The sequence below is a fragment of the Oxyura jamaicensis genome, chromosome Z, assembly GCF_011077185.1.
Source record: "Oxyura jamaicensis isolate SHBP4307 breed ruddy duck chromosome Z, BPBGC_Ojam_1.0, whole genome shotgun sequence".
Lineage (NCBI taxonomy): Eukaryota > Metazoa > Chordata > Aves > Anseriformes > Anatidae > Oxyura > Oxyura jamaicensis.
In genome coordinates, this window is record NC_048926.1 from 81230130 (window position 1) to 81256359 (window position 26230).

Here is a 26230-nt window from a genome sequence, read left to right on the forward strand (position 1 = left end):
TAGGGCCAATATCAGTGGTTTCTGAATATTCTTAATTTTCATTGATTGAAGGCTTCTGTTCCAGTGACCAATAGCCACATAATTTATCTAAATGATGTTGTAAACAGAGACCTCTCATTTAGAAGTATTTTTACATGATGCGAAATTGCCTTTGGTAATAGCACAGGAACTTAAGTCATTTGTATGGGTAAGCTGTTATTTCATATTCAGGAATAAGAGTTTTCATATAGTGTTCCGAATATTGCTTTTGTGTGTGTACAAAAAATCAGCGGGCTCCTGTGAATTTACTTTGTTACTGATTTGCATACAGAGATCACTTAGCTTTGTAAGAATTATGCTTATATTCTAAAAATACTGCTGCTGAAGCTTTTTTATTTTTTTCCCTTTATGTTAGGTTGGTCATTAAAAATATCAACTAAATTACAGGAAAACTGCAGCTTTAAACCAGCACTAGAGCTGTAAAGCTGCAAAAGACTTTTCTTTAGGATTTAGAGGATGTAGTCTCATGAGTTTGAAAGCAGGAGCTATTTATTTGCACAATGATGCTTTGGCATACACGGTAGCATTCCCACATCAGTTGGAAATGCTAGCTTCTTTTTCCTTTTTAATGTTGTACACATATGTTTTCATGACTATGTTTGTATTTTCCTGTGGTTGAAAGTGAAACTATCATTAGTAGGTTAATATTTCAATATTTTTAACAGATGATGCTTTAAGTAAATCAGAGCTTTAAGTAAATCAGGGGAAAACCCCTCATTTGTAACTTTGAATGATAAGAAAGCTCTTGGTTTGTACTGTTACCCGAATGCCAACTAAGCCTGTACCAGTTGGCGTTACCTGGGTTGTGTTTCTCAGAGTGCAGATATACTTAACAACCAAAGGTAGCTGCAGCTAATGTACCACCAGCCCAATTTACTTTGCAACTGTTTATCTGGCTTTGTGGAACATCATTTATACTTGCAGTATTAACACTCATCATTTCCATTTCCTGTCCTGTCCTATCCGTGTCATGTCTCCCATCCTCCCCACAAATTGTCACAGCTGAAGTAATACAACCTTGTGGTTTAGAAACAAGAAAATGTAAATGCTTGTGCTTTACATCCACATTTACCTCAGTCTACATCTGTACGTCCTTGATCCTGTCACTTGCTTCTGTTAAAAATCATCTTACTCGATGCATCTCTGTAATCTATTTTTTTTAACAGCTATTGACAGGATTAAAGTACTCACCCAGTATTTTGCTTTGAGATCCAATGACAAGGAGGTATGCATAACTAAGGAAATTCAAATAAATTTGGGATGTTTTGAATTAGTTCTTCATTTTTTATTCCTGAATTCTGAGAAGATACAGAGTAGTATATCTGGAAAATATTTAAATATTGACAGAAAAAAAAATCATGTTGTTGACCTGCCATACCAGGTGTTCCAGTTTTTTTCCATATGAGATCTCACGTTTCATCTAAAATAATGTATTAGGATACAGTAAAGCAAGGGGCAAAACAAATCAAGCAGAGCTGAACAGAAAAAAAGGAATTAGGGCAGGAAGCTATTGCAAACATCACATTCCTGAGAGATTTTGTCTAACCAGATCTTAAAAGCTTTCAGTGACGGAGATTACCTCACCTCCCCACACAATGTTTATTTGTAGTTCTGTTTATTCCTTTTCTTTTGAATGACAAGAAAGTCTGTTAACTGTATGGGCAGTATGTATGTAAGTTTTCTGCAAACGATTTTGTAGTCTTTTTATAATAAATCTCACCCGAGTCACAGTCTCTGTTGTTCTCATATATGTCGGTCTGATTTATTGATGAAGCTCAGACTGCTTTGGTCTTTGGTGCTTTCCAGCTCCTGAGGGAATTGTATTAAATTATTTTAAACCAACCCTGAATGTATTTTGTTCTCAAAGGAGTATCAGACAAACCATTGCTTGTGGTGTGCAACTAAAAAAAATAAAAGTTCTGTTTCCTTTAAGTAACTCTTTAAAGTCTCAAGCTTACCAATAAGTACATATTTGCTTCAATTTCCCTCTTAACCAAAATTGTGTGCTTTCTTGTTGAGCAGAATGCAGTGTACCAGTGTAACCGTAGTGATTCTCTAGTGGAGCCGTAGGTAGGCTCCACTTAGACCCTGCTAATTTTCTCAAACTAGTTTCATGTATTGCGTGTATTTTTCTAATTTTCACATTCAAAACTGTCGTACAAATCTGAACTTGCTGTGGTTGCACATTATTGGAGGAATGTCGTATTTCAGACTCGTTGCACAAAATATTTCTACATGGTGGAGAAGGGTGTTGTGCAGACAGACCTGACTGTCCTTTGCACATACTAACTTGGACACCAGAAACAGCATGCTACCGAACCTATACTAGTGAGGTGAAGTGCTAGTATGGATGAATACACATGTTAATGTGACAGTACCTCCTGGATGACAAGTTGTCTAGCTACACGTCATCTTAATAACTCCTCAAGAAAATATGCTTTGCTTCCTTTATCCGTGTATCTTTATTTTTCCTGCAGGTTCAGGGCAGAAAAAACTAAGGCTAGTGCCCTTACTTCGGTTCATTCTAAAAATGCAGCTGCTGGCCTTTTTGGAAGTTTGATAGCAGAAGGAAGTTTCTTGATCCCACATGTTTTTTCCATGCAGGAGTGTAGTATTTTATGGCCTTACCCACCTTTTGGCACATACGCATGTGGTTAATCACACCAGGGGCTTTAGTTTCATGGTGGTACCTTTAGGAACTGCGAATCCTAACAGAGCCAGGAGGCTAAGAGCCCTGTAATTGTTAAATAAACACAAGGTTAACTAGCAAACATGCAATACTTGAAATTTTACAGCTAAACAAAACCAATTTTTAAAATAAATTACTTTGTACTTGTAACCTTTGGTCATATTTTGCATGGTGTTCTAGAAAGTATGTTTCCAAATAACTTGTAGTTCTCTAATGCCGTGTCTCAACTGGTATGGCATTAGTGGCATAATTAATTTTGTTGACCTGGCTGCAACAGTTTGTTTTTAATCAGAGAGAGAAACACCAGTGAAGAACTGATAAGCCTTTTATCAAAAGATGTTCTCTGGTATTATTACTGGTACATTTTCAATGTGAATTTACTGTACAGTACAGGTCTATAGATACTTTTTTTTTCTCCTTGTAGGCTTTCAGATGTGAAATAGCTGCTCTATTAAAGGCAATTCTTGGAACTGTAGTGGAGTATTGGATCATCTCAGGTTTACTCATGGACCGAAATGTGTTTTGTGAAATAGCTGATGATTTAGCACAATACGTTGCCATTGCTTGTGATGGTGAGTGTTTGAAATGCTTCTCAGTCTTTTAGTCAGATATACCAAGGAAGTCCTAAATTAAAATTATCAGTTTACACTCAAGTTATGTCTTACCTTAATTTGCAGCAGTCTTCGGTGTGACGTATATACAGGAAACTGTTTTACTCTCTGTGTGTGCATGTGTCTCTCCCAAGCAAAGACCAAATAGAGAGGTATTTCCTTTTAAAATCATTTTAAATAAATCCCTACGGGTATTAATGTGAAAGCAGGATTAAAGAGTGTGAAGAGGAAATAAAATCTCTTGTCAGTTTAGGAGGAAGTGTAAGCATATCATAATAAGCCATAACTTCAGAGAGGCAATTCGGGACGCCTTTGCTCCGACCAATTTTCAGATGAGACCCTTCACTCAATGGACTTGATCTTATTTGTTAAAGGCATTTCACCAGTAAAAAAAAAAAAAAAAAAAAAAAAAAAAAGCTACCCTGAAATTTTGGTCCTTACAGATATCAGATAGAAAGATTGCAATGTCTCCTTCCAAATCCTTTCACTTAAAGGAAATTAATGGAGCAGGGTGGGATTCAACTACTCCTATGAATATCATATATCTATTGTTCCGCTTCAATTAATATAGCATAAAGAGAAATGTTATGGCTTGGACCATTGTCATTTAACATCAGCTGTGTTATTGGTTTTTTCAGCAGTTGGGGATGAGGAACTCAACTGGACTGAAAAAAATAATCTCAAGAAAAGACTGAATATTTTTAATTTCATATTCAAACTTCATTCCCACCACTTTTTGTTGTTTGTTTTGTTATAGAATCATGGGAAAACTGTACCTCAGCTTTTATACCTCTAAGTATATCCCAGTTTCAATCATACTCGATCATAATTTTCTGTAGAGAAAGGTGTTGTTTAGGCTTCATTTAAAGTGCTGTTGCCTTCTCCCACCTGGACACTTGAGAAGACGTGTCGTGAAAAACAAACCAACAAACAAAAAAATAAAATCTATGTCTCTAGTCCAATAGTTCAGCTCTGGTCTTGGTCTTTCCTATGGAAAGTGAATGATCAGAACCATTATAACCTGCCTCAGATTAAAAAATAACAACAAACAAACCAAAAAAAAAAGTTGGAACTTTGAAGTATTTACATCAGTGGAGCTTTTAGTATCTCCTGCTACCTCCCCAAAGGGTTTTCTTTTTATAATATTTTTTATATGCTTCTTCATCCATTCAGGCCATTCACAGGAATAACATTCATAGTCTGGTTATAAAGAATAAAGATTATTTGACTAATTGGTGATCACTGGAGCCCACTTCAGTCCATAGGACTTAAAGGGTGAAAAACCGTAACAGAATTTTCCTAAGATTCTGTCCATCTTGGAGTAGAAGACATCTGTACTTAAATGTTCTTCTTGTTTTGTGTCTGTATATCAATGACTGTGTGAGGATTTCTCAGCAGAGCAGAATACTACCTCAGTGCAGTAAAGACCCTGGCAGACCTTGCTTTCCACCTGCTTCAGGTGCTATTTTGATGAAATTCTATTGCTAGAATCAAAATGCAAGTATAACCTTAAGAAAAATAATCCATTCCATCTGCTCTAAAAACCAATACAGAACAAAACAAACAAAACCCCAAACAAACAAATAAAAACAATGAGGTAGGCCAGAGCTAAGCCTGAAGACAGCTACATCTGAAGAGTATTGGAATTTGTTTAAGGTCACATGTAGAATTTGTAGGTCCCCCTGCATTACTTAATCAGATTTCTTTGTTTGTGTTACATACATATTACTTGAACTGTGTTTGTATTATGTCACATGAAACTTTAAAGGTGATCACTTGCATAATTTCATCAAATGAATAATTTCATTCTCCAAATCAGTCTGGAGCTTTTATAAGGTTGTACTTGAATGTAAAAATTGTTCAACGTTGTAAGAAGTGGTGCTTTGCCTTTTAAAGTTTGATGATCATTGTCTAAGAAGCTGGTCTTGTTATCAGATGATGGATAAAATCTTTTTTTAATATGGCTATTTTAGTAATTCTAAGGAGTAACTGTAATAGTACAGCTCTTTTTCTTCCCTTTGTTTTATCCAGATTTTTCAACACATGATTTACAAACGTTCATTTGTACCATGCCATCCCTCTGGCTTCAAATGTTTGTGGCAGAAGCAGTTTTTAAAAACCTGTGTTTACAGAGGAATGTAACTATTTCTACAGAACCTCTTTCTCTTCAGAAAATAGTAAGTAACTCTTACACTCTTTAATAACCTAGTATACTTAGGTACTTAACAAATAACTAGGTTCACTAAAGTCTTGGAAAATATCTTTCTTTTGTGGTGTAAGGTCTTGGTCATTCCATGTATGCTCTTCCACCTGTAGCAACTCTCCTGCATTTATATTTCTATCTGCCTGAGAGCAAGGTTCAAAACAATAGTGAAGTTTTTTCTTACCAGAGAATTGGTAACACCTCTTCGAGTTAATTAATCTGTTTACATGCAGCTAACATGGAAAGTCAAAATGAAAGCTTTTTAAAATAATCTTTGATGTGAATAATTTTTTCCAATATTATGTCTGTAATTAAGGAAAATGCAAAATACTGCATGGTTTTCCGTGGATGTGCTTTCCTTCAGATTTTTGAAGAGGCACAGTCTATTATTCTGCTGTGCCCAAGCATTTGTTAGATACGAGAATTTATGATTCTGAACCACAGCGTCTTCCTATGAATTTCTCCTCTGAAAAACTTTCTGCTACTTGCAAACCTTTGCTTGCCTTCAAATCACAAGCTGTGATAGCAGATGAGGAAATATATAACGAAATTCTCAAAACCACAGTCACTGTCAGGATACACAAACATCAGGACGATCACACATCAATGACATGACCTAAGTCAGAGCCGCATTTCAGTAACTTCAGTGCTAAAATCTAACCAGAATATGGAATTCATAAGTGTTATGACCTGAAGTTGACAGGTAGAGTTAAAGTAAAACAAAGTCAAACTTAATTTTTTTCCATGCCTAAGTTTTCTCAAACTTTACAGAAATTTATTGTGAACAGAGATCATTGTTTATTAATACGTAGTGTTTAAAGAGAGCTTGAACAAAAGACTGACAGAACTTCAAAAATAAACCAACTACATCTAATACTTAACATGTTGTCAACACATGTAGCAGCAACCACTATTCTTAGTATTGCCATGACTACTGATCACTCTCTGCAACAACTTTAAAAAATGTTAGTAGAGCCTGAATAAAGGTCATGGGTTTCTATGGCTTTCCTTAGCATTCTTGCTTTCTTGTTCCATACAGTAAATACTGACCATGGTCCAACTTTGACTGCTCTTCTCATGCAGCATCTTATCAGCTAGGCTTTTCTATGGACTCAAGTAGCGCTCTCCGACTCTCTGCAAGTAACTGTACAGTGAGTCCCTCCATTGCACGTTGCTTGTAGAATCTACAGCCATGTGCTACATACTCGAAGCCTTCTTTAATATTCTTTGATCAGATATAATGACTGTAATCATTCAGTGAGTCCCCTCACTGGACTATGCTTTTGCCAAACTGCAAAATCTTGCATGACTTTTTTGAAAAGAGGGTTAGATGTGGGTTGGAAGCTCTGTATTGCCAGAAGTGAGCCAAAATACCTACAATGCTATCCCAATAATGAAAGAACACTTGGGAGCTAACTGACTAGCTTACTGCTTTCACAATGTCCAAAGGCTTTATTCCAACCCTTAGCTTAGAAGGGATGAAGGAGGGGAGTATTTCTTTGCTAAGTTGCTCCCTGGGTTTTGCTCCCTGAGCTGGGGGAAGAAAGCTTGTAAATACTCCATTGAGTAAGTGAGAATCAATTAGCTTTTCTTTCATCTTATATCCAGTTAAAAAGATGAAAATGTTCCCAGCTACAGAAGAAAAAAATCCTACCCCCTGGCTCAGACATATCTCACTCACCTCTGAGGCTGGCATATAAGTTGTTGTGAATTACAACAATATTAAACTAAAGATCGCAGAGCTGATTTCAAACAACCTATATGTGCAAACATCACTTAGGGACCATATTTAAAAAAACTGAGATGCAGTACCCTGTGGGTGGTGAATGACTGCTTGTACATGAAGTGCAACAACAGAAAAAAGACTTCTAATTTACTTCACACAAACTCACGGAAAATGCTACTTTTGCAACAGGTCTGTTCCTATTTGCCTGCCTTGAGAGAGGTAGGGATGTGTGAGACAAGAAAGATGCATAAAACAAAGAAAAAGAAAATAGGGCATTGGCCATGCCCCGAGTCTCAAAGGGCATTACAGATGCTAAATGGTGGTAAGCAGAACCAAGTCAAAGTGCTGCCTGATCTACCGTAAGTAATACCTGTAACATCACCAGTTTTATTCTGCTTTGGGGGACAGCTTCTGACCTGACACATTTCTTGAACTTTATATGACCTGTTTTGTTGTCTGCAAATTACTACAGCTGACAGAAATCTCCATTTTAAACCTGTGACACCTCTGGTGTGGGGTTCCCCTTTTCTCCCCGTCCTCCATCTCTGCATACAGGCAGACTGATGTAGTAATATTGTCCCAATATTAAAAATAAAGGATACGTTGATAAGTTGAACAATTCACAGAATTACCTTTCAAAAAAGTTTAATTGTGGGTAATTTAATTTTATTGCTGTTTTAAATGCAGTTATAATTAAATGACATAAATTACATAGTTAAGACATTTTAGAAATAACTCTGAAATTCGTAGATCTAAGTATGATATCTATACACATTTTAAAGTCGTTAAATACATACACACTATCCAAAAAAAAAATAAAAAAGTGATTTTAGATGCGTCTCCTTTGCTCTCTTTTCAGTGACTTAATGTTTAGTAAGTGCCGTACAAGGAAGCGTAGAGCAAGGGAGAAAGTTGGGGCTTCAGACACCAAAGAGAATTGCTACATTTTGGCTGAAGAGGCGCATTTTTACAGGAGAAATGTTAAAGGTATCCTATGTATCTAATTTATGTTAAGAACTTTATATGGTTAGAATCAGCAGTTTCAGGTTTAAAAATCTTGACCTTATGAATGCTCAACTGAAATGATGGCTTATGCCCAAGAATTATTTTCTTATGGTTCACGTTTCTTTTTTTCACTGTCTGTTTGAGAGGAGGAATTGTATATATGGTGGAATAAAGCTGCCTTCTTCATTCCCCTCCCCCTCCCAGATATTAAATACAGTGTACAGCTTGTGTGAGCTCATTCCAGGCTTGCCCGCCTTACTTTGCTAATCCACCTCAACCTGTGCTTGGTAGGATCAACGTCTTCTGATTTGAAAGTATAATTCAGTCTTCATCTCTTTCAGTCCTAGACATTTTGTGAACAAAGACTGAGGAGTATGCTATGTTACATAGCTGTGTTAAGCATATGGACTGTTTTCTTCCAGGCATTCAGCCCAGACTATGAAAGGCATTTGGCTTTTGTCTTAGCTATACTGGAACCCAAGTACCTAAGGAATAAAACAGCACTGCAGTAATTCATTCAGTTCCTACTTATTACACAAATGCAATAAATTGTACTTTACATGAGGCTTTACCTCAACAGAATTACTTGCTGGAACTACTTTTTATTATCTTCATCATCAGAAATTTACCTTTATCACTTAAAATGCAACTGTTAATCATGACACCCAAGAAAAGGCTTAGGAAAAACTAGCAAATAGAACCTGGGATTGTTCAAAAAATTATAATCAGAATTGTATCACAAACACTGAAGGACAAAAAAAAAAAACACCTCACCCTCTTTTGGGATTTAAGAGAGCTTCAGTAACAGAGCCAGACCATGCATTTTTAAAATTGGTTTGCTTTCTCTTTATTGCTTTTGCAAGTAAAATTGATGTGAATTATTACATGCTGACTTCTACAAAGAAAAGTGAGCTGAAGGACTACGGGAAAAAATGCTTTTTTTTTCTATTCTTCCCCTGCCAAAATTGTAAGTAGTATCTACTGTTGAAAGAATGAGTATGGAGCTGACAGATTTACAAAGTGAAGGTATTAATATAACAAAATACACTATGTTAATCTTATTGCAAACGCTGAAGAGATTTAGCCAGAGATATTCTTCATTTCTAAGATGTTTGTTGCATCATCTTTCACCTGGCATCAAGATTTTTCTCTGGCTCTTGTTCAAACCTAATCATTTACTTGAAAGCAAAACAGTGTTCAGAATGGGTCTGAAGTTTTTATCATGCAGAGACTAATGGTGTCTTTACATATAAGCAGCAGTTCTCAGTTGCTTGCTGTTCAATTTTTCACACTTCAGTTTTACATGATACTAAGGCTTGGGGTGTTTTTTTCAGAGGATTTTCTTTTTTGTAATTATTATTATTATTATTATTAGGACCCCTTCGTGTATTTCTCCCTCTTTTCCCCCTTCCCTTGCTACTGTAGCCAAGTCAGACAGCCTATTGAGAAACAGCAAACCATCTGTTAACGGATTTGAAGTTCTGAATTATACTTGAGTGTGTAGAGGCACTCGTGCTTAGCCAGAAACATTCATTTGAATTAAGCTATAAATGCTGTGTAAAAAGAACCATACATTTTAACGTAGGTTCATGAATAAATTTAAGGGAGGGCAACTGCACTCTAAAGTTTTATTGCTTCAAAACCCAGTATTTTTGGTGTTCTGTGATCAGTTGGTGCTTTTATAGTGTGATTGAAGCTTTAAACCTTGAACTGGGGGGAGATAATTCCTGTGTTAAACCATTTGCAATACAATTTCATTGCTGGATCTCTGGTGGAACAGAAGCGCTGTGGGTTTTTTTTTTTTTTTTTTTTTTGAAATTTCTTAAAAGATGGTTAAACAGGATAAAGGAAAATCTTACTCATTATTGAATTTTCTGGCATATAGCCAGGTCTCCTAGTTCCAGGCACTTTGATTATTTTCTTTAGTTGCTATCTTGCCTAGTCTAGTGTAATCTATTAATTTTTTATGGTAGGAGAGACAGCCCTGCATGAAGCTTGCATAAGAAACAAAGTGGAGAGATTGATTCAGCTTCTCTCTTCCCCTGGAATAGACATTAATGTTAAAGGTAAGTTATTCATTTTCTCTGCAGAACTAAGAAATTAAGCCAGATAAGGAACTGTTAAACATCCTTTTGGTAATGCAGTTTATATTTATGCTATGAAAACTGCCTTTACTATTCTAACTAACAAAATCAGGACTTCATAGCAAACATCGCTGAAAGGTTCATTTTATCTGAAATCTGCTTTAACATCACATTTTCTATCAGTTTTTAAAAGTGCCATTTTTTTATCAGATGTTTTTCAGTAGAAGTTCTTATTTTGAAATCACAAGTTGCCACTGTCACCATAACGAATGCTGAAAAGTCAACTGTTTTGCTGTCTAATGAATTACGTTATTAGCATTTTAGTACTACTTCTGCTGTTTTAAAACTTCCCTTGATTTATAATTCAGACTATGCTGGCTGGACGCCTTTGCATGAAGCCTGTAACCATGGCAGCACAGTGTGTGTCCGTGAAATTTTGCAGCGTTGTCCAGAGGTAGACCTGCTCAGTCAAATGGACGGGGTGACTCCTTTGCATGATGCACTGTCAAATGGACACATAGAAATTGGCAAGCTGCTACTTCAGCGTGGGGGTGAGTTCATATATGCTAAACTGGTTTAGGGAAATTACCCTGTTCTGAGTCCATACGAAGTTTGTGGTGCTTTTATTAATGGTTGCATAAAATAAAATTTTATTATAAAATATTTACTTTAAAACATTTTAAAGCCAAGCTGTTTTGGTCACAATAAAAATATTACTGTTCTCACACTTATCTTGATCAGCTGAATATGAAATTAGCCAGGATTTTCACTTTTGTTTCCAATATGATAATGTTTTTATTCTGCATTTTACACCATATGCATTGTAACTTATCCTCCAAACTAATTAACAAAGATAAAGATTACCTTTTCACCAAGTAAAGCTAAGGTTTTTCTTTTGTTTTGATCTATTTTTACTGTAATGCAAAAATAGATCAGTAAATCTCTATATAATCATGTATTTCAATTTAAATTTGTTCAGCATTTATGAAAATTAATGTGATGGTCTTTGAAGAACACAATTAGCTTGGTAATTAGTTTAAGAAAGGAATCTATATTGTAATTGTGATAACTGCTGTTTAGGGATAATAGTGGGAGGGGCGCCTTAGTTTCTAAAAAAAGACACATTGCCCCTTAGGCAGACACATGATAAATGTTGTGAACAATATGTTCTGTAAGTGACAGGGAACTTATATTTTGTGTTGAAACACCCTGTATCAACATAATTAACTTAACATGCTTTTAAAAACAAAACAACAGCAAAGAATGATCCTGGATATCAACTCTTCCTTCTTTTAATTTATTTACTAAAATGGGTATTTGTGATATCCTTACTCCTGACCTACTGTGTCAATTTAATCTCTGTGTTATATCCTGCGTCCAGATTTTTTCAATAAAATTCATTCTGCTTGTAGCCTTAAGGTAAAAGAATGCACTCTATTTAGATGGCCTATTACTTAATTAAGCTAGAGAAACAAAATTTTATTTCATTCTTGGCATACGACCCTGTGTATTTACAGTCTTCTCCTGCCCCCTAAAGGCTGTCTCTGTCTGTTGTACAAGCACTGGCTCATGATCGATACATTCATTCCTCTGCAATTTCACCTCTCTGTGCTTGCTGAGCTTCAGTTCTGGGGCTCCCAGGTGTTTTATATATCTACTGAACCACACGTCTGACATGCCAAGCCAATACCTGGGCTCACTTCCATCGGTCTAAGTGATGCAATAGCCAATATTGTAGTAAGCCCAGCTCCTCAATTGGAAATGGCATTGCACTGACAGATGTGCATTTTTCCTCAGCTATTGTGAAGAATAGGTAGTGGATGATCCTGTTGTCCTACGGGAAGAGCTCTACTTGCACTTGCATTCATCAGAGTTTTCTGGCAACTGTAAGGCTGCATGTACCCTTATCTTTGCCTTTGTCACACTCCGGGTTTTGGCCTGTCAAGTAGCTGACAAGACTATGGTAGAAAACGTGTTACCCATTCAGTCTGGATTTACTCTGCTCAATAACTTAGAGTACAGCTCTGCAATAACTTCTTCCCTTTCTGCAAAAAGGTCATCAGCTTACAGAACTTAATTATTTTACATAGTCAGGGAGTAAAACAATATAGCTTCAATCACAGGGAAGCTAGAGGCTCTAATAATGGTAAAGTCATGCAATGGGTAATCTTTTGTAATTAAAATACATTTCTGAAAACATGTTAAAGTTATGAAATCACATAATTTTTTTGCATAGTAACCCCAATTTACATGTGAAGATTTATATTGTTTTCACCTTTGAAAAACACCACCTGTAGAGTTTCATCCCTCTTCATTTCTTTCTTACCGGTGTGGCCTTTCTTAAACTTACCGGGACATCTGTAAACTGTTTAAACATTAATAGCTCCATTGTACTAATAAACAGGAAATATTGAAAGAATGTAGAAGAAAAGAAATAGTATTTCCTTGTTCTCCAAATAAGAAAATCATGTCTCACTTAATTACTTTAAATCCAATTATTATAGTAATTATATTTTGCAGCGATCTGCTAAGACTAAATTTTCTAGCTCAGCTGAGGAAGACTAGGATTCCTACCTCAGTAGTTTGTCTTGATGCATAGCTTAGGACAAGGTTAGCCACACCATCCAAAAAGGTAAAATAAAGACCATCATAATAAATTGCCTTTAATTTTGAGACAATTTCAGTAAATAACCCAGCCTGTAAATTTTGTAGTGAAATTGTGCATCGGTAATAACACTATTTTTTTACATGTTATATGTAAAAAATACTTTTACATATTATATGTAAATAATACTACTTGAAATTTATGGTAGGATACATTTGAATTTGAATTAGGGTGCATTTGAATTTCTTTCACATTTCTGTATAATAATCCTTCATGTTCAACATAGCAAAACCAGGAAGAAAATTAGAACTATGTCATAAAGAAACTGTTACAAATGTTTTCTCTGCATGTTCTAGATTGTGTTCAGAATCACAGAATCGTCTAGGTTCTAAGAGCCCTTCAAGATCACCAAGTCCAACCTCTGACCTAACACTAACAAGTCCTCCACTAAACCATATCCCTAAGCTCTACATCTAAACGTCTTTTAAAGACCTCCAGGGATGGTGACTCAACCACTTCCCTGGGCAGCCTATTCCAGTGACTAACAACCCATTCAGTAAAGAAGTTCTTCCTAATATCCAACCTAAACCTCCCCTGGCGCAACTTTAGCCCATTCCCCCTCGTCCTGTCACCAGGCACGTGGGAGAATAGACCAACCCCCACCTCGCTACAGCCTCCTTTCAGGTACCTGTAGAGTGCGATAAGGTCACCCCTGAGCCTCCTTTTCTCCAGGCTAAACAGTCCCAGCTCCCTCAGCCGCTCCTCGTAAGACTTGTTCTCCAGACCCCTCAGGACCCTTGTTGCCCTTCTCTGATTGCAAATGTCTAGCTCATCATTTGTACCAACATAACAAAAATGAGTTTAAACAGACTCCTAGTTTTTGGCCAAAAAAAAAAAAATCTTGATCAGCTGCCAGCTGGAACATGCCATTATTATTAATATTTGTATTTTTCTTGCAGGACCAGTCCTTCTACAGCAGAGGGACTCCAATGGAAAATTGCCGCTGGATTATGTTCAGTCCCTACCAGTAAAACAAGAACTTTTGAACATTGTTCATCCAGAAGAAAAAATTGAAAGATTCTATGAACGCATTGAACAAGATTACTGCAGTCAGCAGAGAGAACTGTGGTTGATTTTATTTAACAAGATGCTGCTAAATTTTTGTTCGGTTTTTAATCTGTTTTCACCCTTTACTTCAACTCTCAGAGAGGTAGCTTGTTCCAGTAGACTTCCAGTAAGGGCTCGTGATTACTATAAGATGGAAAGTACATTTTCTGCAGATTGGCTAGTAGATATGTACTTTAGAGAGCTAGAAACTTTTAAAAAGCTACCACAGTTTCTTCAAGAGATATCTACAAACATATTTATTTTTCCAGGAGAACAGATGAAGGCTTTATTAGCAACTCTAGAAACTATGGTAGAGGCAAATCAGCTCTTTACTTAAGTCCTTAACTGGTAGCTTCCAAAACCAGTTACCATTAGTTAAATCTTGATGGCTGGCCATTGATAGTTGGCAAACAGACTTTCTGGCAACTAAGAAGTACAAATTTCACAGCCCTACATGTTTTTATCACCCATGACATCAATACTTTCCTCTAGTCAAACCTGGAAATCAGATGTATTCATTCCGTGCATTTTTTTTCAGGCAAAATTTATCTAGCATTGCCTTCTAGTTGTCAGACAGATCTGGAGGCCTGTGACCACCTCAGTACCATGTGCACTAAGTAAAACTTTGCCTTTTCTAGCATGGGAATCTTTATCAACAGTCTCATGCCATAGCTCACTTTGGTTTCCGAAGGCAGAGCCTCTGCTGTTAAACTGAGCTTGATACTACACCAAACAGTTTTTCCTTTTTAAAAGTGTGTACCTACATATTTTATTGTCTTTTAATAAAACTGATATTCTACCTGTCAGTAAAAAAGAACATAGGGAAAAAGAAATTTATTCTCTCCATTTTTATCTTGCTTATCTTTGTCTTGTAACAATTGAAATTACGTTTAGGAAATTACATCTTGCGAAATTAAAAACGTAAGGTAGGTATACCTTCTGATTTCAGAATTGGTTTACTGTCATTTCCCTAGTTTTTGCTAGTTTCTTAGAAAAGGTGCACCATGGCACTCGCGGTCATACTAGTTTGTGCAGTGACTACTCCAAGGAGACTGGCTGAGGTGCTCAGGCGTTATACAGGACTCCAGTTGGTGTATCACTGACTGGAGCTGTAAAACCATCAGGACATCCTTCTGCTTCCCAGGCCGGGGATGCTGTGGAGGGCCAAATGCACCTTCAGCGTAACGTGTGGTATCACTGGCTCTGCTCTCACTCATGCTGGTTCGCAGTGGTTTGATAAATCCAGGATGCCGGCAATGCATAAAATCGTCTTGGTAACATGCCTGGGACTAAAGATGCTGGTGGAAGTAGTGGTACAAATCTAGCTATGTTGGCAGGGGAATTTACTAAGGATTAGACAAGACAGTTTAAGTATGTCCTGGGCATCAGATTCTGACACTAAGCATGGATCTCCTTAAAAATTACAGCCCATTTAATATGAGAATTTTGTTCTCCATTCTATGAATACATGCAAACTACACATGATAAATCCTCTAAACTAATCCTCTAACCTAATTTGGGATTGTGTGCTACGTATTCTATCAGATGGTCCTTTTAATTAATTAAGAAAAAGAGAAAATCCTGTGCAGTTCTTTAAAGGTATCGAGGCTCCTGCAGCAGCTGAACTGTGTAATTGTGCTGTATGAGGCTGGGGATCTCAAAGAGATGCATATTTTGGAGAGCTCTTTCTTCACATTTATGTAGCAACGACTGTTCTTCTTGACACGCATCTTGGTAGAGGTTGAGTAACAAAATTGTTTAACACTAGGTCTGAGAAGATATGCTTCCAAGGGAAGTTTCTCTCTTCTCCTCTCGAGGGAAGAAATGCTGCCTTAGAATGAGAACAACTGATCCTTTTTTTTTTTTTTTTTTCCTAATGGATTCAGTAAAAGATCAAGAATAATTCAAAATCTTAGCCTTCAAAAGGAAGGTACTAATTAGCAACGTTTCCAATTCTTCTGTAGTAGCAATTTATAATATTAAAAAAAAGAACCTTAAAAGAAAGGGTGTGGATAATAGCTGCTTCTGAAATTGATGTTGCTTGACTAGAGGGAATAAGTTACATTGATGCAGCTGGCTTGCAGCACATTAAAACTTCCATTTAGCCTTTCTGCAGCTGAGATATATGATCTCACAGCAATTAATCTACTGAAGATGCTCAGGCTGTGTTGGTCTTGGAACCAGGCCTTCATTACAAATGTTCAGTGTTTATTAATGACTGATTATTATTTTCATATATACATCCAGAACAGCCTGCCCTAATAGAATAAAGGGTCACCTCATACTGGATTTGTTTCTGTTTGTGCCCTTTTGGCTTTTTCTCCAGTAAAAGTAAAAAAGCAACACCCAAAACGCCTTTGTTCTGTGTAAGATGAACTAACAACAAACTTCAGTATTCCCCGTTGCAGGGCATGATGAAAGAAATGCTATGCACGTACTTTGTAAGGAATGCAAAATATGTTGGCAATATTAAAGTTTTATTTAATTATGAATTTGGTAGGTAATTCGGAACTTAAAATAATTGTGACTCAGAAAGCCATGGGAAAAGAATTGGGATGGATCTGAAAAAGCAAATGTTTCAGAATATTCATACCTATTCCTAATATAGTATATTAGTGGCAGAAATGAAAGCAAGAAAAGCATTGTTTTGGCCTGATAGAGGTATTCTCTGCTTAATCCAAGTTATTCTGTACAGTTATTTGCTGTTAATGTTGTGTGGTTGGGAAAAAAAAGAAAAAAGGCACATCTGTCGGTCCTTCTTACCTATTTGAACTAGTTTCAGAGTCCTCTCTCTAACGTATTGTAGAAATGTTCTCAATGATTATTAACGTTACAAAATGAAACGTCCAAAAGTTGGCAAATGTGGGTATGTCGGATATTTCTGCTTTTTAAAATCCTGATCGGTATGCAGGATATTTCCCAGTTCCCACTTTAGTTACGAGAACAAACAATACCCAGCCAACCAGTCCCCGTTCCCACCCTCTGCATGCCCATGTTCCACGAGACAAAGCGCTTCACAAGTGCTTACATCTTCATCCTCAGCCAACCCAGGCCTTCAGCCAGTTCTTCAGTTTTCTCCACCTTCAGCACGCCGTTGGAGAACGTCACTTTTACACGTACATGCACCAAGTGCTGCCCTGATGAGCCAACAGTGGTTGGTGGCAGCGCAATGCTTGGTAGGAGGAAAACAAGGTAACGCACACTGCGATGTGCAGTCAGGAGTTGTGATGGGGTGCAAAGTTGATGCTCAAGCTTCAACAGTGGCCAAAAAAGAAGTTACATGAGGCCACATTTCAGTTGTATATATTTTTTTTTTTTTTTCTGAGTGCCAGGGCTTGCTTCTTTAAAACACCTAACTCGGGACAGTTCTGAAGCTCTTTCCCGCACCACCTGAGTTGCTCAGTCCCTGCATTCACAAGGGGCAGTTCCAGAAATGCCCTGTGCAGTGTTAATATCAGCCCTCTGCCTTGGGCTAGCACATTCAAGGACCACGCTGGGCATCACGCCATGCTCCCTTTGCAGCCAAGAGTGCCTGGTAAAGCCAGAGTCACCTGCGGTTTAGTTTAAATCAGATTTTAATCCATCGAGGAAATAATATACCAGTCTAAGTGCCAACCCCAGAGGAACACCACGAAAAACTTCAGTTATTATTCCCCACTGAATACTGTTCAAAATCTGTCAGATAACTCATTTTTTTAATCTCTTACACACTAAATAGTTCTATACCGTATTAATCATCAAAATGTAATATATAAAGATCCCTACAAGTTCGTAAATTTATCATGATAGTTACCAGGATATGAAATCAGGAAAACTGATCTAAAAATTACACTTTGCCCAATATTCATCTCTGCTGTTAGATGAAGATACTACAAATGTATCTAATTTATCAACAAAATGTAAGGATCTGTTTGAAAAAAATAGACTCTGGTTTAGTCTGAGTTGTTTTAAGTCGGGGTATCAAGAGAAGCTTCTAGTAGCACATTTTAGGTAGCATATTTTTCTAGAAGTGCAGAAAAAAAAAATACAAAAAAAAATGGGGGAGGAGATAAGCTAAGGACTATTTAACAGACTTTGTCCTGCAGGTGGGCAGGGAGCCTTGTGCAGAAGAGATGAAATGGTAAAGCTTTAGAGCTTCAGTAATGCTGTCTGCACAGGCATCTGTGAACCAGCTGCTGGAGAGCTGTGGGGGTTTTACTCGGGTGGGCGGCCGAGCTCCACCACAGCCGCTCTCTCGCTCCCCCTCCTCAAAGAGGAACAGGGAGAAAATACGATGAAAGGGCTCAAGGGTTGAGATAAGGACAGGGAGATCGTGCAGTAATTATGGTGACGGGCAAAACAGACTCAGCATGGGGAGATAGTAAGATTTATTGCCTATTACTAATGAGCTAGAGAAGTGAGAAACAAAGGAAAGAAACCAAGAGCACCTTCTCCCCCCATCCACCCTCTTCCACCTCCTCCCCCCGAGCGGCGCAGAGGAACAGGGCAATGGGGGTTATGGTCAGTCTGTAGCGCTTCTTCTCCGCCGCTCCTTCTCAGTCCCTCTCATCCCCTGTGCCGTGGGGTCCCTCCCACAGGACGCAGTCCTTGCTGAACTGATCCAGCGTGGGATTCCCACAGGCAGCAGCTCTCCAAGGACTGCTCCAGATCTGGGTCCGTACCACGGGGTCCATCCCTCGGGAGCAAACTGCTCCAACCTGGGTCCCCCACGGGCAGCAGCTCCTGCCAGGTCACCTGCTCCTGCGTGGGCTCCTCTCCACGGGCTGCACGTCCTGCCTGGAATCTGCTCCGGCAGGGGTCTTCCACAGGCCGCAGTCTCCGTCGGTGCAGGGCCACCTGCTCCACCGTGGTCTCCTCCACGGGCGTGGAACCCTGCTCCACCGTGGTACTCCATGGGCTGCAGGGGGACATCCTGCTTCACCATGGGCCTCACCACAGGCCGCAGGGGACTTCTGCTCTGGCGCCTGGAGCACCTCTCCCCCTCCTTCTTCGCTGACCTTGGCGCCTGCAAGGCTGTTCCTCACTCCTCTCACTCTCCCAGCTCTGTGTGGCGCAGCGTTTTTTTTCCCTGTCTTAAATCTGCTCTCACAGAGGCACAAACAACATCACTTACTGGCTCAGCCCTGGTCAGCAGTGGGGCCCTTACCAGCCATGGGGCAGCTTCTAGATCCTTCTCACAGAAGCCCCCCCATGGCCCCCTGCCACCAAAACCTTGCCACGTACACCCACTACAAGAGCATGTGCAGATTTCAGCAAAATATCATCAGTATTAAAAAAAAAAAAAATACCTCTATCTGCCTAACTCTGATGATAATATACACTATCAGGTAAATAAGAGTACTTATTGGTTGTTAACAACACCAGGTTGTACTAGAGGCTGCTGCCACAAGGTAAGGAAAGAGAAAGTAGAGGCAGTGCAAAACCAGTGCACTCAGGTCCGGTTAAGAAAGCATCCTTTCAACACCTCTTTCATTAATCTTTCAGGAGAGCTATCTTATTGAAGCTGAAAAATTGTCATTAATCTTGAACGCAGGAGAAGTGAAAATAGAACAGTGGAAGACCAAACAGTCAGCTTATACAAATTGTTGAGAGTGCTGACACAGGGAAGTTTGCCCAGTGTGGCTTGTCACTTGCACACAGCTGAAGTCTGATTAATCTAATTCTTGTCTTACCTAAATGAGCCTGTATACATTTGCTAAATGTCACCGTTTTTCATCAGATTCATGTAAAGAAGGCGTCATTCTTGTTTAGCGGCCAGTACATCTAAATCACTTTGCTCTTGTACTTTAACATAAGAAGTAGTGGCTCTTAATATAATTATCCATACGCCAACTCATTTGTAACCAATGGTGCTTTCGAAAATTCAGGGAAAGCATAGCTGATTTACAAAATAAAAACCAAACTCATATAAGGAGATCTATATTTAAAAAGAATAATCATAAAACCGCAGACTAAATAGCTTATCTTGCTGATTTGTTGTTTACCTCACTTGCCAAATTAGCCTTCAAACTTGGCATGTTTCTCTTTAATGCTCCCTCTCTTCTTTTCTTTAGAGGACGTTGTGCTGTCTACCCCAATACGTGCATGTCTGTTGAAATTTTGCTCTGAGAACAAATACGATCTGGCAGCTTGAGGTGGTCAAGCAATCATCACTTGTAGCTTTTCAAAGCACACCCTCTCTGTGTGGGGGACACGCTATCTGTGATGGCTCTTGAACTCCTGGAGATTGAACTTCATATGGATACCATGTGGACTGATGATAACGTATCTTCTCTATCAACCCCTTCTGGCTTCAGGAGTGTTCATAGAACATGAAGAATTACTTGTTCCCTGATGGGCCTTTGCAAACTCCACACACACACAAAAAAAATCGGGGAGGGAACCGATAAGATTAAAGATTACCAGCGCGATGCCAGGCTGCTGGAGAGTGCTGTCCCAGCCTGCTGAAGGGGAAGAAATGAAAACTCCTGCTTTGCCGGACAGGATACAAACAGGTAAAAGGGGGGCCATTTCAAAGGCTTCCCTTTTATAAATTGAAATACAGTTTTTGTGTTTTCCTTAGCCTGTGCAGATGTATAGCCCTGGAAACACCAGATGAATATGAACACATGGGGTTTCTAGCAAGTGCCAGACCCAGGGAAAAACTCTCAGGTCTCTCCAGGTTTCTGTATAGCAGCACAGGGAGAGCGAGGTTCCTCCCGATCGGAATGAAGCCACAAGGGAAACCAAAAGGGAACTGTCTGCAGCTGGCATGAAGAGCTGAAGCATTCCTCCTGGCAGCCAAGTGGGATGTATGAGGTCGCAGCACACTTTAATCCCGTCTGCTTACTCAGAGATAGGGCATTATCCCTGTTTTCCATGTATCTCCCCAAAAGTGGGTGCCTATGTGGAAGACTCCTTTCAGAAAGCAGAATGAGTATTACACATATCTTTCAAAACTACACACTCTCCCAGAAGCCTCTACAAGCCAGAGCACCTTCTCAAGGGGAGGAAACATTTGTTCCCTTTTCTCCTGCGGGGGTGCACATGAAGACTAGACCGCTATCTCTGTAATATCCATGAGAAAGGCAAACAAGAATTTACCTGTTTTAGTTAGATCTCTTCCTGTTGCCCTCCAGAAGCATCACCCTCGAGGCTGCAGGCTGTCTCCTCCCTCAGCTGTCTCCCACAATAGTGGCCCTGGACCAATTTCTTCATCAAGCTGACAGAAATTTGCTCTAGTTATCTCTGGTTAGCCAGGTCATTGCTCTAGTTAGCCAGGTCTCCTCTCCCATCTGGATAGCCTCATGTTGGCCACATCATACTGCTAGGAAATGTGCCGTGTGCGTTGGAGGCCACTGAGACCTCTCCAGCTTGCGAAGTGCCATGCCCACTACAGCCAGGCCAAGGAGAGGCACACAGGGTCTGCTTCAAGCTATCCAAGCTATGGTTGTCATCAGCACAGCTCCGAACCTCTGTACCTGCCCTCCGGCAGCCTGACGGCCGCTGGCCTTTGCATGCTGCAGGTAGAGGACATCTTCTCTACACCAGCTTTCAAAAAGCTTTCAGGGCTTCAGCAAACATCTCACCAGGCAGCTGCTTCCTTCCTCTGCTAGTGCAGTCAGATTCTTATTAGCTGGAAAGATGGCCCAGAAAAAGCCTTCACAGTTTTTGAGAAATTTTAAGAATTTCATCAGTCCATGTGGAGGATTGTTCTTCATTTCTGAAGTGCTGTCACATTCGACTGCCTTTCCCATCCATGTTCCCTGTGACAGGTGGGACGTCTGGAAGAAGCCACCTGCTCTTCTGCATGACCCCGTGTTAAGATGTCGGATGCGGGGCTCAGTGGGAGGATGCTTTCAGATCTGCTCTGAACCTGAACTTTGCAGGTTTTTAAGCCTTCTCGTTCAAAAGACCCTTGTTTCTGAACACCTCATATGCTCTCCACAGAAGCTTTGCAAGGCCTTTAGCAGTGCTGTCACCTGCTAAATCCACGTTACTCAGATTTCTATTTAAAGTTCCAGCCAGGAGTGCCAAGAGCACTCCTACCTGCCCACCTTCAACTTAGCCTCATTCCCTGGCTTAACAAATTGATTTGCGTTAATTTTATTTTATTTTTTCTCCTCACTTAGCAGCAGTGTATATTATATGAAGTCCACACACACTTGATATCTCTTCATTCCATGGCTAAATGTCTGTCTCTGGTAGAAGGGTGAACAGGGCTGAAATTAAAAGACAAATTGTCAGGTGTTTTTCAATACTGAATGTAGGAATGGGAAATGATTTCGAAAGCACATTATTTGGAAATAATATGAGAATTTGTACATAGTTTTCACCCCAGAATTTAGTTACTTGGTGAGAGAATGTGAGATGGACTTTCTGTGTTACATCATGGGTGCACAATGCCAGGGGAATATGTGCTGTTCGGCACTGAGCTGAATGTGCGCCCTGTAGGGGTGTGTGCAAGTGAATGAAAACAAAATATCAGTGTAGGAACTGGTATTTCTAAAAGCTAGGAACTTGTCAAATAGCTACAGCGGAGTCTGTCACATTTCCCCAACTGTGTACTGAGAGCAAAAAAAAAAAAAAAAAAAAAGGGTTTAATATTCAGGCTGAGAAGGAGAAAACACAAGAAATTCAGAATTAGGGCTGAGAGTTCGTCCTTCCTGGTCACTGTTGCCATTTCCATTTTTAGTAGGTCATTTAAATTAGCGCTCACAAAAACAATGAGCTAATGCACCAGCTGGAGACAGGGCAGCAGGGCAGACATTATATAAGCCCCTTCAGAGAAAGGTAAGCGTGCACCTAATGGCTCCTTTGTTATAACCCTGATCTTATAATCTCAGCTACTGTCAGCTGTGCCAAGCATCTGCAGCTCCAGAGACTGCACACATCAAGCTCCCAACTCTCTGTATCCTCAATAATACGCGAGCCCAATTTCCTACCAGTGACAGGTTGATGCAAACTCACTGCGTGACTCCAGAGCCTCTCTTCACCTCTCCCTTTGCTTTATCACAACTTAAATCAAAAGGTAAACAGAAGCCCTGGCTTTAAACTTCCTGGCATTTGACAGTTCTGGCATCAAGTGTAAGTGTCAACTACTTCAAAAATTCATTTCTTTTTAAAATGCCACTGTTTGTTCTGCAGAGTGTCTGGTCAAAGTGCAGCTTCTGCATTGTGCTGCAGAGAAAGAGGCCAAACTGTAAAAATCATAGGACTGTATTTAATTGTAAACCTCAGGACTTAACCGAGAACAGCAAAGTGCACAACGAAAACTAGTTCTCCACCATTAAGAATTCCTTAGAGCATCTTCTTCCAACCCATACTTTGCTGCAGTTACCTACTTCAAACACAACGCTTCAGAAACTACAGGTTTTCTGCTTTTGTATGGTTTTCTGTTAATTTATTTTCCAAAGTCAAATGCCCATTGTGATTCGATTTAGAAGTCATACAGAGGTACAAATCTAACTGGAATGGAGCAAGACTGTAAACTCAGACATTTCAGAATCACGTAGCAGACAGTAAGATGCATATATATATAAATATATAGAATATAGAATGGTTATACAACTCCCAGAGGAGATTTGCTTCCTTTAAATATGGATTTTCTTATCTCATAATCTTCGTTTCCAGACTGACTTTCATAGGAAACAATTTCAAAACATTTCACAACCCACCGACGCCCACCACAACAGTAAAAACACGCTGAGCAGCAGGAAGAAGAGGCTAGATTGGAGCGTCGAAACCAAAAATGCTGCTCCAGACAGCGGGGGTCACTGCGAGGAGAGTGTGTGGCCTAATCCTCCTGAAGTCCCCTGTCCCTCAGCTCTCGTGCCGTAGGGGCAGGGCCGTGTTCCTGCTGAGTTTCCACACAGGATCTGCCACATGTCACAGTCAACAGCACCACTGACTTTAATTGCTTCTGCATTCCAGAGAGGTCGAGGTGCTCTGAAGAGACCACCCTGTGACCACTAGCCCAAAGGGCTCACAGCCAACTTGGAGACCGGGCCTAACCCTGATGTGGTGAGGGGAGTGGACGGAGGCTGGATGCAGGGTACCAAGAAGAGGGAGGTGAAGTTTTGTGAACATAGACCTAGGAATTAGGTCTACAAGAGGATGAATAAGAGAAAGGGAATTTCTGGGTAGGAAAAGAAAGGAGAAGCCTACCAAGAACAAAAAGCAAAATGAGGAGAAGCAGCAGGAGAACACGACGTGTTCTTCTCCCAGCTCTTTCCCAAGATGTCTCCCATTCTTTCCAGGAGTGTATACTGGCACAGCCAATTCCTGTCACTGAACTGCCTTCTAAGTCAGGCACTTACATTTACACACATTATTGCAGGTAGAGTTCCGTCCTTTAAATGAATCCCAGTCTTTAAAGAAATCTGCAAGAATTAAAGTTATACTTCCTAGCCATTCAGTTTACCAGTAATGCTATTAATGATCCAGGGCCATCCCTACCTCTCCTTCCTCTCCCTCCTTTACACGCCTTTACAGGGCCTCAGCTGGAAGAGCAGAAATCTAGCCGAGGGAAGGAATTGCTTTAGTCTCTAGGCCCTTTCCTTCTCATCAAGCCATTATCTTGTGCCCGTGAGCAACGGCTCCTCCTGCTTGGAGTGGGACCTCTTGTCGAGCTTGTTACGTGTCCATCCTGGGGGAAAGGAGAATATTTTTTAGCTTTTGTTACCGTATTTGTTCAGGAGGCAGAGAAAAATCTTCCTTTGTGTCATAACTCAAGCACAGACGCACACCGAGCAGGCTGGCTTAGGGGGTGGAAACATGCAAATTAGGGGAACGTCCAGTGCGCCAAGCCATTAATTAACGAGGTCAGTAACGCAACGTGGTAGGAGCAGAACTGGAACCAGAGATCCCAGTGCCTCGTTCAGTGGCAGGGGCTCGGCAGTGCAGACCGCAGCGGTGTCCGGCTGGCGGCGGTGCCCTTGCTGCAGGTTAGTTAAATGGCTCTCCTCCCTCCTTCCTGTAGTATCTAGCAATGATGCATTTATTTGATATTTCCATTTTCTTTTCAAAGTCCTGATACTTGCGGCAATTGTGATGACGCAGTAGCTGAAGAGGGGATGATGCTGAATTCCAGCTCTTGTTCTCTTCCTCGCAGCTGCTCCGTGCTTATCACTCCCTATTAACTTGATCATGTTTTTGCATAATCATGCAATGTGTCTGCACTTTCTTTGCTACTTTTTGACTGATCTTCCAGCATCAGTTGTGGCTCTAACGGGCTTTTAACTTTGTAGGAATGTGTCTTTATGTCAGGGTACAGAAGGCCAGGAAGTATCAACTTATTAAATGACTCCAGAAGATATTAATCTGCACTCTTTAATCAAAAAGATATCAATGATCAACTTTGTGGCCTTTCCTTTAATCACCTACTGTAATTTAATCAAAAGCTGAGCAAGAAAAGCCATTTTGAATGTTACCTTTGGTTATATTAAAATGAAAAAGATCTTTATTATTGTATGAATCATAGCTAAGGATTTCAGTCTTTTATATTGTGCAATCTGAAGCATATATATATATATATAAAAAAAAAAAAGGTTTTGACATTTAAATTTAATTCAGCACTGAGACTGATGAGAAGAAAAAACATGACTGCATGTATTTTTTGGTACCCCTTAGTTAAAAAAAATAAAAAGGAAAAAAAAAAAAAAAGCCAATTTCAAACTTTCAGAAATTTGACTTGGACTCTCAAGATTCAATAGAATTGGAAATTGTCCTCTTCCACGGCTACATCTGGCAAAACTTGAGCCTAAAGTTCTTACTAAGTAAAAAGAAATTATGCTCCAGAAGTACAATGTTTCCTGTGCAATGGATAGTTAAGTGGATAGTTAAGATTTTTCCCTTCCCTTCATCCTTTCCTTTCTACTCCTTTCCTTTCCGTCTCCTTCCGGCCCCGCCCCCCCTTTTTTTTCACAGTGATAGCTCATGGATTTTTAATTTAATTAAGATCTAAAAATCATAGTTTGTGAGAAACATGCCTTCTAATGATTGATTACTTTGACACGAAAGGTGTGAAAAGCTTCTAATGCCTGTTGCAGCAAAAAGTATCTAACGTCCCAATCAGATGACCTGACCTACACTTGTTCACATCTTCTATGGAGGGCAGCAGCTGTGCTACAACTTTATCTTTTTTTCTTATTTATTTTTATTTTGTTTTATTTTATTTATTT

The 26230-nt window shown here is 39.4% G+C and overlaps 1 protein-coding gene across 2 annotated transcripts in view; it reads left to right on the forward strand.

The window, feature by feature from the left end:
* Positions 1-16793, forward strand: part of SLF1 (SMC5-SMC6 complex localization factor 1) — a 40888-nt gene extending 24095 nt beyond the window's left edge. For both annotated transcript variants that reach the window (XM_035310867.1, XM_035310868.1), the window contains exons 12-18: positions 3153-3300; positions 5371-5516; positions 7458-7627; positions 8128-8255; positions 10247-10339; positions 10726-10908; positions 13922-16793. In XM_035310867.1, coding sequence (XP_035166758.1) covers positions 3153-3300; positions 5371-5516; positions 7458-7627; positions 8128-8255; positions 10247-10339; positions 10726-10908; positions 13922-14406 — 1353 coding nt within the window. In that variant the 3' untranslated portion in view covers positions 14407-16793. The remainder of the gene's footprint in view (positions 1-3152; positions 3301-5370; positions 5517-7457; positions 7628-8127; positions 8256-10246; positions 10340-10725; positions 10909-13921) is intronic.
* The last annotated feature ends 9437 nt before the right edge of the window (positions 16794-26230 follow it).